This window comes from Clinocottus analis, unplaced genomic scaffold (assembly GCF_023055335.1).
Source record: "Clinocottus analis isolate CAN_PGR_092001 unplaced genomic scaffold, fCliAna1.0.p SCAF_23, whole genome shotgun sequence".
NCBI lineage: Eukaryota > Metazoa > Chordata > Actinopteri > Perciformes > Cottidae > Clinocottus > Clinocottus analis.
Window position 1 is genome coordinate 10310510 of NW_027175965.1, and position 13152 is coordinate 10323661.

At 46.4% G+C, this 13152-nt stretch overlaps 2 protein-coding genes across 2 annotated transcripts; both read left to right on the forward strand.

Annotated features, from left to right (window-relative positions):
* Positions 1-547: 547 nt before the first annotated feature.
* Positions 548-1679, forward strand: LOC137793612 (receptor-transporting protein 2-like). The gene is made up of 2 exons (XM_068589881.1): positions 548-775; positions 1160-1679. The coding sequence occupies exons 1-2, from the start codon at positions 624-626 to the stop codon at positions 1488-1490; spliced, it is 483 nt and encodes a 160-aa protein (XP_068445982.1). The 5' UTR covers positions 548-623; the 3' UTR covers positions 1491-1679.
* A 1459-nt stretch (positions 1680-3138) lies between these two features.
* LOC137793800 (5-hydroxytryptamine receptor 3A-like) lies at positions 3139-6083 on the forward strand. The gene is made up of 9 exons (XM_068590156.1): positions 3139-3148; positions 3250-3413; positions 3490-3534; positions 3665-3771; positions 4087-4256; positions 4648-4808; positions 5014-5224; positions 5483-5668; positions 5803-6083. The coding sequence occupies exons 1-9, from the start codon at positions 3139-3141 to the stop codon at positions 6081-6083; spliced, it is 1335 nt and encodes a 444-aa protein (XP_068446257.1).
* The last annotated feature ends 7069 nt before the right edge of the window (positions 6084-13152 follow it).

The window sequence follows — 13152 nt, forward strand, 5'->3', positions numbered from 1 at the left end:
GGGAAGTCAGCTGTTTGTACGTTCAGTTAAAACAGAGCGACGCACAGGAGGAGGAAATGTTGACCAGCTACTTTCTCTGTGTGGAAACGAGAACATCAACGACTAGATAAAGTCAAAATGATCCCATCTATTTGAATCAAAATGTAGTAAATACATTTTGAAACACATACATTCTAAAAGAGTACTTTTAGGCATCTTTTGATCTTTTGCTGGACAGAAGACAAAGGACGCAGTCGCCTCACACGCGTGTCACTCCTCACCAACTTCTGTACACAACCAGAGCCGAGACTGAAGGTCACCAGGTCATCACTCTCTACAGTCTCAGTACCTTTAGGTTTCATTTTACTTTAACTCTCTACAGTCTCAGTACTTTTAGGTTTCATTTTACTTTGACTCTCTACAGTCTCAGTACTTTTAGGTTTCATTTTACTTTAACTCTCTACAGTCTCAGTACTTTTAGGTTTCATTTTACTTTAACTCTCTACAGTCTCAGTACTTTTAGGTTTCATTTTACTTTGACTCCATCGGTACAGTCAGTTTCGTTTCTCTCAACAAGACTCGTCTGGTCGTTCTCTCTGTTGTTTGTATCCTGAGATCAGCTGTTCAGTCTCTCCTCAGCAGACATGATGGATGCGGCAGAGTGGAAACTCAACTTCCAGATGAAAACCAACAAGTTTCAAGAAGGAGACTCCTGGCGTCTCCAGTTTGATGCAACGCTCGTGCCAAACTCTCCGGCTGCCGGCTGGCAGCAGTACATCAGGAGCACAAGCGCCCGGTCAGTGTGCTGGAAGTTAGTGTTGGTGTGTGTGTGTGTGTGTGTGTGTGTGTGTGTGTGTGTGTGTACATGTACAGTATGGTACACCTTAAGCTAATGGGAATGACTGTTTAGGAGATACATTTGTTTTGTTGTGTTTTGTGTTTGTGTAGATGTACTTACTGTACTTGTGATACTAAAGTAATGTCAACTCAAATATAATAATACTAGGTTCACAGTGTTTTCCTCTACATTTAGAGTCAAGGCTCAAGTTAAGTTCATGTTGTTAATGTTAATGCTGCGTCCAGAGTTTCACATGTCGGTTATTTTATTGATGGAAACACTCCAGAGACACTCGCGTGGCAGAGGAAGAGTGAGCTCAGACTTTCTCTGACTTCATTCCAGGTTCAGGTGCTGCGGCTGTGGAAGAAGGTGGCCCTCCAACCACGTGATGGTGGTCTTCCACATGCGCCTGGCGGGCGGCCACGGCGTGGTGAGGGTCAGGGCTTTACGCCAGAACTGCAAGATGTGCAGCTCCGCCGCCATGGCACAGCCGAACGTCACCTCCGAGAACATCGACATCCTGCTGGAGCACCTGGTGGAGAAGATCAGGATGAAATGCTACCACGAGGACCTGGGCAGGCAGGGCCGGCCCCCTGAGAGCCTGGAGGTCCAGAATCCCCACGAGCCGGAGCACTGCGAGGGCTGCCAGTTAGGAATCTGCACCGGGAGATGAGCCAGCGCTGCTTTGAGGCCTCTTGCTTCTTTTAGAAGAATAATTATGGTTTCGGGCTTTAATTCATAAAAGCAAATCATGAAGGATATTTCATATAATATCATATTTCATTGTATTGTGCATTCTTCCATGTTTATTATTATTCGTGGTCTTTAACTATAAATGTATCAGCTACAAAGCATTAAACAAGCAGACATATGATGATGAATAAAGCATTTACAAACAATAATCTAAATGTACTCAGGGTATTTTCTGATTTATTTATTATTTTAAATGGCACTAAATTAATTAAAAGGCCTGTCATTCACCGGATCTGTAAAGCGTAAAATCCTTAAATATAAAACATCATATTCCTTTATTTTATAGATTATGCATGCAGTGTAGTTATTGTGTGTTATGCTCGGCGGTGACACAGGAAATAATGAACATGTCTAACAACTTCATCCCTTCATCAACAAGTGTCTGTGATGGAAAAACATCAAAAGCCTCAAAGCTTCAACACATTCAGTGAAATCCTTCATAACAGAACCAATTTCAACGAATGAGGCCTAAACTAAAAGTTTCTGCACATTTGTAATCAGCATTCAGACTGAAGGAGACAACCTGTTGAACAGCAACAATATTTAAAATGGTTGTTTTGCAGAAGCTTTGCGTGTTGCTGCAGAGTTACGCAACCTGCTTAATGTTGACGGACAACTTTAAATATGAAATGAAAACGAGCTGGTCGGCAGCAGGTCTGAGGACGTTTGCATGCGACCAGCAGCTGAGAGCTGAAGCGCTGCAGCCGGTCCTCTCCGTCTGGAAGTCACACCTTCTGGTGGAACTCATCAGCTGTTGGTTTTCTTTGTTTTGTATGAAACACCAACAGGGAAAGTTGCTGCCTTGCATAGTTTTCCATTTCCCACTTCATTTGCCAGCGGTTTGACAACATCACGCTTGGGTTACACCGCCATGACGTGTGTCTGTGTGTATCTGTGTATATCTGTATGTATATCTGTATATATATATATATCTGTGTGTCTGCCACACAGGGTGAAGTGCGTCCTGAAGCTTCAGGTGAGTGCAGGAGTTTCCTTTGAGTCTGACCGATGTTACTCATGAACGAGCTCTTCATGTTCACACGATGCACAACTAAAAGCAAACTTTCCATTGAAGCGTTGTGACGCTTCATCTGTTCTCCAGACTGAAGAAACGACTTTGATCAGACGTTGAACTCTTCCATCATGAAGGTAAAGCATTCTGTATGTTATGAAGTGTTATTTCAGAGGATAAATATGATGCATCTTTTCTGATAAACTGTTCCTAATCTATCATTTTAATCTCTTAAATTGTCTAAATGTAATAATGCTTTTGTAATTGTTGTGTTATTCTAGTGTCCCCCTCCATCCGTCTCTGTGCTCCTGCTTCTCATTCTGATGCCCGGTACGTTATTAGTTTGCACAATATTTCCATATTGAGGATTAATTATTATCCACATATCACAAGTTTGTTGCAAAGACGATAACCAACATGGTTGTATAGAAGCAATACGCTCAGGAGATTGTGCACTCACTTATACAACGTATAGTGTAGTTATTATGAAAATAATTGAAGACTGAAACTTCTTTGTATTCTGCGTTGAAGTGTAAATAACTGAATATAAATCCGGATGCTTTCTGGTAAGTGTTGTGGGGTCGCGCCTCTTCTCCTGAATGTGTTTGGTGGCAGGTCTGTGTTGTTGAAGATGAGCATGTTCACTTCAGAGCTTTCTCCCCGTCAGCTGTGAGCGGCGGCGTCCAGCTGAACTGCTCCGAGCCGAACCAGCCGGCGCTGCTGGAGGCTCTGCGTCCCGTCTTCAACCTGAGCGCCATCCGGCCCATCGTGAACGTGACCACCTGCACCGACGTGGTCACGTCCTTCACCATGTACGGGATCCTGGGAGTGGTACGTACGCTGTGAGCGGCTGAGAGCGGCTCTCGTGACAAACACAGAAACACTGAGCGTCTGCTTCCCTTCACAGGACGAGAAGGCTCAGCTCCTGGTCACTTACCTCTGGATGCATTATGTACGTGCTGCCGTGCTCGTGTCCAGGTCTCAGGCCGGGTGCAGGGATCAGTGTGGGATTCGTTTTGTGTGAACGATGTGATTATTATTACCAAACAGCTGATGCTCTGACACCAGCGCTGTGCTTCTAGTGGTGGATGAACGAGTTTGTCAGCTGGGACCCGAACACATGTGGAACCGACAGGATTTCTCTTCCCAGAACTCTGTTTTGGGTGCCAGATATCGTTATTAATGAATTGTGAGTATACATTATGAATATCAATATGTTATGTGGAGGTGCTCATTAATAATGGCTCAATCATTTCACAATCCGGCTGGAAACGGTTTTTAACAAATGTTACTCTGAGGAGTAAATATTACATTTATAAATATATATAGTATGATGTATTCAGGATGAACTTCACATACACACACATGTTCACTGTAATGAAGGAAAAGTGACTCATGGAACGTGTGGAAGAAGGACAAATTGTTTTTTTGTAAATTTGTAAACTAAAGGTGGCAGGGTGTCATTTGTCTCGCTCGTAACTCGTCTGTGGTTGCTGTCCTGCAGCATGGATGAAAACACAGCCCCCTCCGTCCCGTACGTGTACCTGCACAGCAGCGGCAAGGTGCACGATGCCAAACCCATCAGAGTTGTCAGCTCCTGCAACCTCGACATCTACACCTTCCCCTTCGACGTCCAGAACTGCACCATGACGTTCAACTCCTACACGCACTTTGGTAACAACTTCCCCAAACGTCTGGTTTCCTGACTTACACAGGACTTATAAATGGAGTTATAAGTTATCTTTAAATTATCTTGGTCCCTTTTAAATGTCTATTTTGGGACAAAGTTTATGTTTCCATTACTTACGAAGGTAAAACATGTTTTTATAAAATGTGTGAGTGTTTCATTGTTGACTCACATGATGCTGTTCTGGAGGGACTGAGCCAGGTTGTGATCATTAATGAGGAATATTTACTTTTCATGAGAAGATTGGGACAGACAAGCCCTTTCAATAACATCTCATTCATATGTATTCATGTTGGTAAACTATGAATTCCTATGTTTCTGCCATGTGCATAACGTGACCTTGGCAGGATATTATATTTCTGTTTCCTCTGCTGCCAGCGAGCGACATCAAGATTTTCCTGGGCCGGAGTGCAGATAACATAACAGCGATCTCCAAGAAGGTGATGACCACCATGGGGGAGTGGCAGCTGCTGGACATCACCTCCCACAAGCACAAGCAAACCTTTTCCGATGACTACATTGATGAGCTCATCTTTAATGTAGGTTGAGTGTCTGGAGATTGCAGGTATTGTGTTTCAGATTGTAAACTGGGCTTGAAGTAAATGTTGTGATTTACATTCAGTCAGAAAGGTTCGGTTCCTTCACTCTGCAGCTGGTGTGAACATCCTGGACGTGGAGTCAGGACAGCAGTGTTTCACAGTAAAGGGTTCGTACCTGGCCGTGTGCCGTGTGTCTCACCTGCAGGTCAGAGTGCGGCGGCGGGCCACGCTCTACGTGGTCAACCTGCTGATCCCCAGCTGCTTCCTCATCACCGTGGACCTCTTCAGCTTCCTGCTGCCGCCGCAGAGCGTGGACCGGTCCTCCTTCAAGATGACGCTCATCCTGGGCTACACCGTCTTCCTGCTCCTCATGAACGACCTGCTGCCCGTCACCGGCAACACCATCCCTCTCATCAGTGGGTCCAGACGCAGCACAACCTATCTGTGTTAACATGTCATATTTGTTATATGTCGGGCTTTGAAACGTCGCTCTCGTTGTTACTGAGAAGCTTCATCCATCCTTTGAGTCGGTCGATGCTGCAGGAGGAGCAGCTGCCCTCCTCCTGCCGGCGTCCATCAACAGACACTGTGGGCCAACAACGTTCATCTTGACGTACGAGCGTCTCAAGAGAGAGAGGCTTTCATTGTGCCGCTCACCTGTGTCTCTCTGGCAGACGTGTTCTTCGCCATCTGCCTGGCTCTGATGGTGGCCAGCCTGCTGGAGACGATCCTCATCACCAACCTGCTGTGTCGCTCGGCCGACTTCTCTCCCGTCCCGCACTGGATCCGAGTGCTGGTTCTGCAGGTGCTGGGCCGCCTGGTGTTCCTGCCTCAGAAGACTAAAAAAACAAACGACTCAGGTGAAGGAGATTCATTAGAAATGTTGAGCTACTACTTCTAGTCATAGTACTGAGTATGACTTGATATCCAAAGTAAATCTGATGGATCAGCGTGATTCATAGACAGAATAATGTATTTCTTCTCCTAAAACTAGAGATGCGACCCAACGCTGAAGCGGCACAGCAGAAACCCGACGCTGAGCTTCCAGAGACGCCGCCGGCGCCGGCGGACGAGGCCGTCCAGGAGCTGAGGAGCCTGGGAAAGAACCTGCAGGCCATCCGGCTGCAGGTGGAGCAGCATCTGGGTGGAGGCTCAGAGGACTGGGTGCAGGTGGGTTTCATCATCGACCGCCTGCTGTTCGGCCTCTACGTCGTCTTCGTGTCGGTCAGCTTCGTGACCATCATCATCATCTGGGTGAACTCGTACAGTCAGTGAGCTGCTGCTGTAAGGCTTCATGTCGCTGCGACGTTCATGAACACATATTCACGGGTTGTTGTGCTTAGAGACATGTTTACATTCTCTAAAGTTATTGTCATACTCATAAGTAAATCGTCTTATTATCCCTATTAGACATTAAATCTCCTCTCGACATTCACTAGATTCTGTGTTTTGTTGTTCTCAAAACAAACATTGTATCAAAATAAAAATGACTTAAAAAGATTCTTTCAGGTTTCGATTGACTTTCCTTTTTAAATATAATGATCATGTTCCAATTGTTTTGTCCTAGATTCATATTACACAAACCAAATCTTTAAAATCACACTTCTCTTTCGGTTTTAAAAGGTTTTTTACAGATATATGTGCTTTTTTTTTTATACATACACATATATATGTATATTTTCTGACAGGTTCCTACTTTGAGGGACTTTGTGTAATTCACAGCTTTTCTTCACCCCACATTAAATAATCTTCCGTTTATGTTCCCTTTATGTTCTCTTTATGTTCTCTTTATGTTCCCTGTATGTTCTCTTTATGTCCCCTTTAAGTTCCCTTTATGTTCCCTTTATGCTCCCTTTATGTCCCCTTTAAGTTCCCTTTATGTTCCCTTTATGCTCCCTTTATGTTCCCTTTAAGTTCCCTTTAAGTTCCCTATATGTTCCCTTTAAGTTCCCTTTATGTTCCCTTTATGTTCCCTTTAAGTTCCCTTTATGTTCCCTTTATGTTCCCTTTAAGTTCCCTTTATGTTCCCTTTATGTTCCCTTTATGTTCCCTTTATGCGTGGCAGCACGTCTGAACAGCAGCTCAGCGTCACACTAACAACCTTTTGACCCAATGTTGATGTTTTTAGTGCCTGAAGAAAGTCTCGCCTGCTAAGCTTCTGTTCCTCTTCGTCTGTGTGCTCGTGCACGGTGAGTACATCTGCTCGTGCACGGTGAGTACATCTGCTCGTGCACGGTGAGTACATCTGCTCGTGCACGCTGAGTACAGCTCCACCTGCTGGATGTCCCACGTAGAGGTCAAAGGTTAAATGACTTTAGGTTGTAACGGCTCACTGAGCACAATCAAGAGGAAATATATTATTATTTTACATTACCAGAAATGTTATTAAATGTCCAATCAAATGCTGGAGATTTATATTAATATATATATTTACTTGTTTTATCAAGAAAGTGACGTTTTGGCCACCAGAAAGTGGTTTTAACAGTTTGCTGTAAATTCAGCAGCTTCACGCCATTAACCCTTAATCTGAGATTATTGTGTCAGGATATAGTGACGGTTTGAGAAGACACGACAAACCTTTAGCTTTAATGTATGTAGATTGGATGTCTTAATGTCATGAAGGACACTGAATGCAGCTCATGTAAGTGATGATGTAGTTGCTGGTTGTTGAGAGCAGTTAATAGCATTAATCTTCTCTGATAATCATAACTGTGGTTCCTTCATCTCACCGCAGCTCCTTGCAGTTCTGTGGCGTTGAGCTGCTCTCGGCCCGACCCGCCGGCGCTGCTGGAGGCGCTGCGACCCGTCTTCCAGCTGCGCTCCATCCGGCCGGTCAGGAACGCGTCCACGCCCACCAACGTCGGCATTAACTTCATCATTTATGGCATTTTGGGCGTGGTAAGCGACGCTGCAGCCTCGCTTCTACGAGGAATCTAGCTTTATTATATCAACCTATGAATTAATAACTGGTTATTAACTGAGGTTCAACACTAAATTAAAAAGCTTTACTGTGTTTTCAGCCATTAGGACAGTTTCCTTTCATCTTTTTCAATATCAATAATGTCTTTTCATAACAAAAATGTCTGTGCAAAAGAAACGTTACGGCTGCATTTTGGTTCTTTTTCAGGATGAAAAGGCTCAAGTCCTCAAAACATACATATGGCAAAGTGCAGTAAGTCCTTCACTTACTCAATCACTTTCTCACTTATTAGAAACATGAAACCATGAAACTGTTCTCTGCGCTGGAGAATCAGAAAAACACAGAAGTCGTCAGTTTGGATCTCAGATTACGTTTTTGGGCCGATGAAACGATGAAATCTACCAGAAATAATAACGACTACTGTTGAGGCTCCGTTGTGTTACATCACCTGGAAGCTGGAGTCGTACATATTATATTATATGACATATTAAAGTAGTTTGTAATCTGTCTGGTTCACGCTTCAGCGCTGGAGGAATGAGTTTGTGAGCTGGGACCCAGAACAGTGCGGTTCTGCCCAGATTACGGTTCCAAGGAAGCTGCTCTGGGTGCCGGACCTCGTCATCAATGAGTTGTAAGCGTCTCGGTGCCGCCGTGTGTGTCGCCCTGTGAGATCTGTGCTGTTTCACTAAACATCAACATGTTCAACCTAGAACCTGCTGCACATGTTTGTGTTGTTTTCTGATGGGACAGAAAGTAGATATGAACAATCCTCCTTCATGCCTCCGGGTCTTCTCTGGTCCTGCAGCATGGGGAGGAACTCCGCTCCGTTCGTCCCGTACAGCATCCTGCTTGCTGACGGCCGGGTGAAGGACTTCCATCCCGTCAAAGTCATCAGCTCCTGCAGGCTCGACGTCTACAGGTTTCCCTTCGACGTCCAGACCTGCACTTTGAGCTTCAACTCGTACATGCACCGCAGTACGTCGACACGATCGGCACCAGACTGATGTGTTTGTAAAGAGTGGAGTTGTACGTGGACCAACGCGTTGTGTGTCTTTTGGTTTCAGTAAATGCTCTCCAGCTAGAACTCTCCTTGTCTGTAGCCGACATGTTGAAATACTCTAAACAAGTGATGTCCACGCCGGACGAGTGGGAGCTGGTCGGCCTCACAGAGAAGACGTACCTGCTGCCGGCCGGGGACGATCAATTCTACCATGAGCTGCGCTTCTTTGTGAGGAAATACTGCAGACTGTCACACACTAACCACGAAGATTAGAGGAAGAGCCAACACTTCACCACAGGAAGTGCATCACGTTAAATAAAACAATGACGATATGAATCCATCACAGGGGAAATTAACAGTTACTGACTACAAATGACTAACATCAAACACATAAATAATATCTGTCAGACCATGATACTGAAATACAAAGTTTATAAAAGTACTCTTGTCTGTTAAAAAGTAAAGTCTGTGTTCTGGGATCTATTGTTGGAACTTCCATTGGTCTTATTTGTGATTATTCTGTATTATTTGTAACTTTTTGTCATAATTTAATTAAAAATTAACTCAAATCACATCCCAAACACCACATGTGTATGTTAGCGCAACATGTTTTCCCACAATGCACTCTGTTCTGCTCTCATCATCTAAGTGAATAAGGTGTTGACCGGCTGTGTCTCCGCTCAGCTGTCGGTGAAGCGCCGGCCGCTCCTCTACGTGGTCAACCTGCTGATCCCCAGCTGCTTCCTCATCACCGTGGACCTCTTCAGCTTCCTGCTGCCTCCTGACAGCGTGGACCGGTCCTCCTTCAAGATGACGCTCATCCTGGGCTACACCGTCTTCCTGCTCATCATGAACGACCTGCTGCCCGCCAGCGGAGAGACCATCCCTCTCATCAGTGAGTAGACAAGATGCTCCGCTGGTGGAGCCGACACTGAAAATATAAGGATGCAGCTGTTAGCATCAAAGTTAGCCACCAGCTAACAGTGAAGCTTTAACATCTGAAGAGACAAACGTTTCAGTTTGATGAGTGCAGATCAAGACAGAGTGAGAAGGAAAGTCATTTCAAAGATTAAAGGAGATCAGTGTGTTTTGTTATCTCGTGGTTTGTGGCAGGTTGGCACTAAATACCTCTGCTCACAAGATAAAATAATCCTTTATTAGTCCCTCAGTGAAACGACAGCGCTCATCCCTCTGAAAGCCTGTTGGAGAACTCTACCGGCATGGAGGGATTTCTACTGTGTCTCTACCCGACTAAATCATTTAAAAAATATATAGAGCATTTTGAACAAATACATTCAGAACAGAACTTGAAGTTATAATTTAGAGACAACTAAAACTCTAAATAAATGCTAAAGCTGGTCTCTGCTGTCTGAGGAGTAGAAAGCAACCGTCACCATGTTAACGAAGGATTCTGCACGTCAGCCTTTAAAGCTCGGAGATGTCTGAATGGACTTAACGTGTTCATTTCTTCTGAAAAGCCCTTAATATTAATATCATCCTCGTTGCTCCTATCCCAGACGTGTTCCTGTGTCTGTGCCTGGCTCTGATGGTGGCCAGCCTCCTGGAGACGATCCTCGTCAGCAACCTGCTGTGCGGCTCCGTCCACGGCGCTCCGGTCCCCCGTTGGCTCCGGGTGTTTGTTCTGCACACGCTGGGCCGGCTGGTCCGGCTTCCTCCCACAACCAGAGAGCCAGAGGATGCCGGCGACCGCCGTCCTGCCGCACGCGGTACAAACACCTGGACTGTGCTTCATTTTGTAAAAAACAAAACAGATATAAATATAAATAATTGTTCCCGTTGCCATCGTCTCCTTCTGAACGTCCTCAGCAACAGGAAGGAGCGTCTCTCCTCTGCTGGCGGAGCGCAGAGAGGCCTCACAGCAGAGAGCGCCGCTGGACGAGGACGACGCCCTGCAGCAGCTGAGGCGCCTCGGCAGCGACCTGCAGGCCCTCCGCCTCCTGGTGGAGCAGCAGCTGGGTGGAGGCTCAGAGGACCGGGTGCAGGTGCAGCAGCAGCTGGGTGGAGGCTCAGAGGACCGGGTGCAGGTGGGTCAGCAGCTGGGTGGAGGCTCAGAGGACCGGGTGCAGGTGGGTCAGCAGCTGGGTGGAGGCTCAGAGGACTGGGTGCAGGTGGGTCAGCAGCTGGGTGGAGGCTCAGAGGACCGGGTGCAGGTGGGTCAGCAGCTGGGTGGAGGCTCAGAGGACCGGGTGCAGGTGCAGCAGCAGCTGGGTGGAGGCTCAGAGGACCGGGTGCAGGTGGGTCAGCAGCTGGGTGGAGGCTCAGAGGACTGGGTGCAGGTGGGTCAGCAGCTGGGTGGAGGCTCAGAGGACCGGGTGCAGGTGGGGCAGCAGCTGGGTGGAGGCTCAGAGGACCGGGTGCAGGTGGGGCAGCAGCTGGGTGGAGGCTCAGAGGACCGGGTGCAGGTGCAGCAGCAGCTGGGTGGAGGCTCAGAGGACCGGGTGCAGGTGCAGCAGCAGCTGGGTGGAGGCTCAGAGGACCGGGTGCAGGTGGGGCAGCAGCTGGGTGGAGGCTCAGAGGACTGGGTGCAGGTGGGTCAGCAGCTGGGTGGAGGCTCAGAGGACCGGGTGCAGGTGGGTCAGCAGCTGGGTGGAGGCTCAGAGGACCGGGTGCAGGTGCAGCAGCAGCTGGGTGGAGGCTCAGAGGACTGGGTGCAGGTGCAGCAGCAGCTGGGTGGAGGCTCAGAGGACTGGGTGCAGATGGGGCTCATCCTGGACCGCCTGCTGTTCGGCGTCTACGTCGTCTTCATATCAGTCAGCTTCGTGACCATCATCATCATCTGGACGCAGTCACACGACACATCCTGATTTCACTTTTAAGTTTGTGTGTTTTTTCATATTTAGGAACATTGTGTGGATTATTTCTGGGAGCTATTGTCAACTAGGACTCAGGTCCTAGTTGACAATAGTCAACTGGTTGGTTTAGTTGGTTTGCTGCATCGTGTGCAGCTCGTCGCTCCACTGAACTCTCTTTGAAGTCCCTTCAGTGTGTCATTTCATTATTTAACTTATGCTCTGCGGCTCTAAAACAAACATCTGAGAGATTATGAAACTCCTGTTGACGCATGTATGCATACTTGTACAAACAACTCAGACTACACTTAACACGCGACCCTGAGGATTCCTGGAAAAAACACATTCATGCGCGTTACAAGTTATTTTATTTGAATTGTTCCTGAGGGGATGAGCCTCGTTTCCTAGAAGCATGTAAAGGTTTATGAGGACGCTGTGATTATTTTATTTCCTCTTAAGATGGATGTTTCCCAAACGTATCTGAACAGAAAACTGTCCTGATGAAAAACATGATCGTAGTTTAGTCGCAGTGGAAAAGAGTCTCTTAACTTCAGATATTCAAACAGAAATTGTCCCAGTTGCTTCTTTGCGTTTCATTTCCATATTAAGATGTAATGTTACGCCTCAACTGTGTCTGCTATTGTAGAAAAACATTCATTTTGAGTAATAAAATAAGCTTTATGGAAAATGATCTGTCCGTGTGTATTTTTATATTTATATTTGATTACCATTAGGGACGTTGCAACATCACATTAAGTACCATAGAAACATTGCAGTTACTACTTAAGCTCCTCATAATGATGTCATTGATAGCAGTTTGTTCCTCGAGCTGTGAAGCGACGCTGCAGACGAGCAGCGGTCGTGTCAGCGATGGTTCAGTTTGGGGTTCATGACTCAACAGATGTGAAAACATCTGTTTCCTGGCGAGACGCCACGTTGAGGCGATGGAGGAGTTTGAGCTGCTCGGTGTCTGATGTCGGGCTTCAGCCCCTGAGAGGCTCACAGAGATCAGACTAAGAGAGGCTCAGCTGAAGGTCAGGATGTCAATAGAAGCTGAAGAGCATCCAGAAGGACCCGAACCGATGAGCAGAAACCAACAAGAAGATCTTCAGATCCTTGATGAGGTCCATCAGCGTGTTTCAGCCTCAGTCTGCTTTCGAACTGGAATAACACGTCTGTGTGTCTTCAAGGTTTTTCTATTTGCCTCTTTCCTCGAGCGATAAGCAGATGAAGCCTCGGGTCTCGTTTCCTCAGCAGTGCGTCACCTCATGTTTGTGTAGGAACACCAATAAACAACATATCTGTTGGCTCTTTTCCTGATGAGCACTGAACCGCTGACGACTGATCCCTTCCCTCCTGAGGGCGACTACGACTACTGCCTGCTGCATGCAACCCCTGTTTGTCAAAACAACGCTGACCTACATGCTGATGTAAAGTGTACATTAACATGTTCCTTCTGTTCAATTCAAGAGTGCGTTCAGTCTGGAAGCTTCAAGAAGTGAAGTTGATTTAACTCGTGATGTCGGTCTTCTGCGCAGAAGCTAAATGTCTCTTTGCAGGTTTCGTTCGTTCAGTCAGTTTCCTTCTTGTTCTGGATTTCTGGCCTCCAGGACG

What these genes read in the sequence shown, in the direction of transcription:
- LOC137793800 (XM_068590156.1), top strand. An exon ending in CAACTCCTACACGCACTTTG is followed by an intron (nt 4,257 to 4,647) that starts GTAACAACTTCC and finishes CTCTGCTGCCAG; the next exon opens with CGAGCGACATCAAGATTTTC. An exon ending in TTGATGAGCTCATCTTTAAT is followed by an intron (nt 4,809 to 5,013) that starts GTAGGTTGAGTG and finishes TCTCACCTGCAG; the next exon opens with GTCAGAGTGCGGCGGCGGGC.
- LOC137793612 (XM_068589881.1), top strand. Translation starts at nt 624, where the DNA reads ATGATGGATGCGGCAGAGTGGAAACTCAACTTCCAGATGAAAACCAAC. An exon ending in ATCAGGAGCACAAGCGCCCG is followed by an intron (nt 776 to 1,159) that starts GTCAGTGTGCTG and finishes ACTTCATTCCAG; the next exon opens with GTTCAGGTGCTGCGGCTGTG.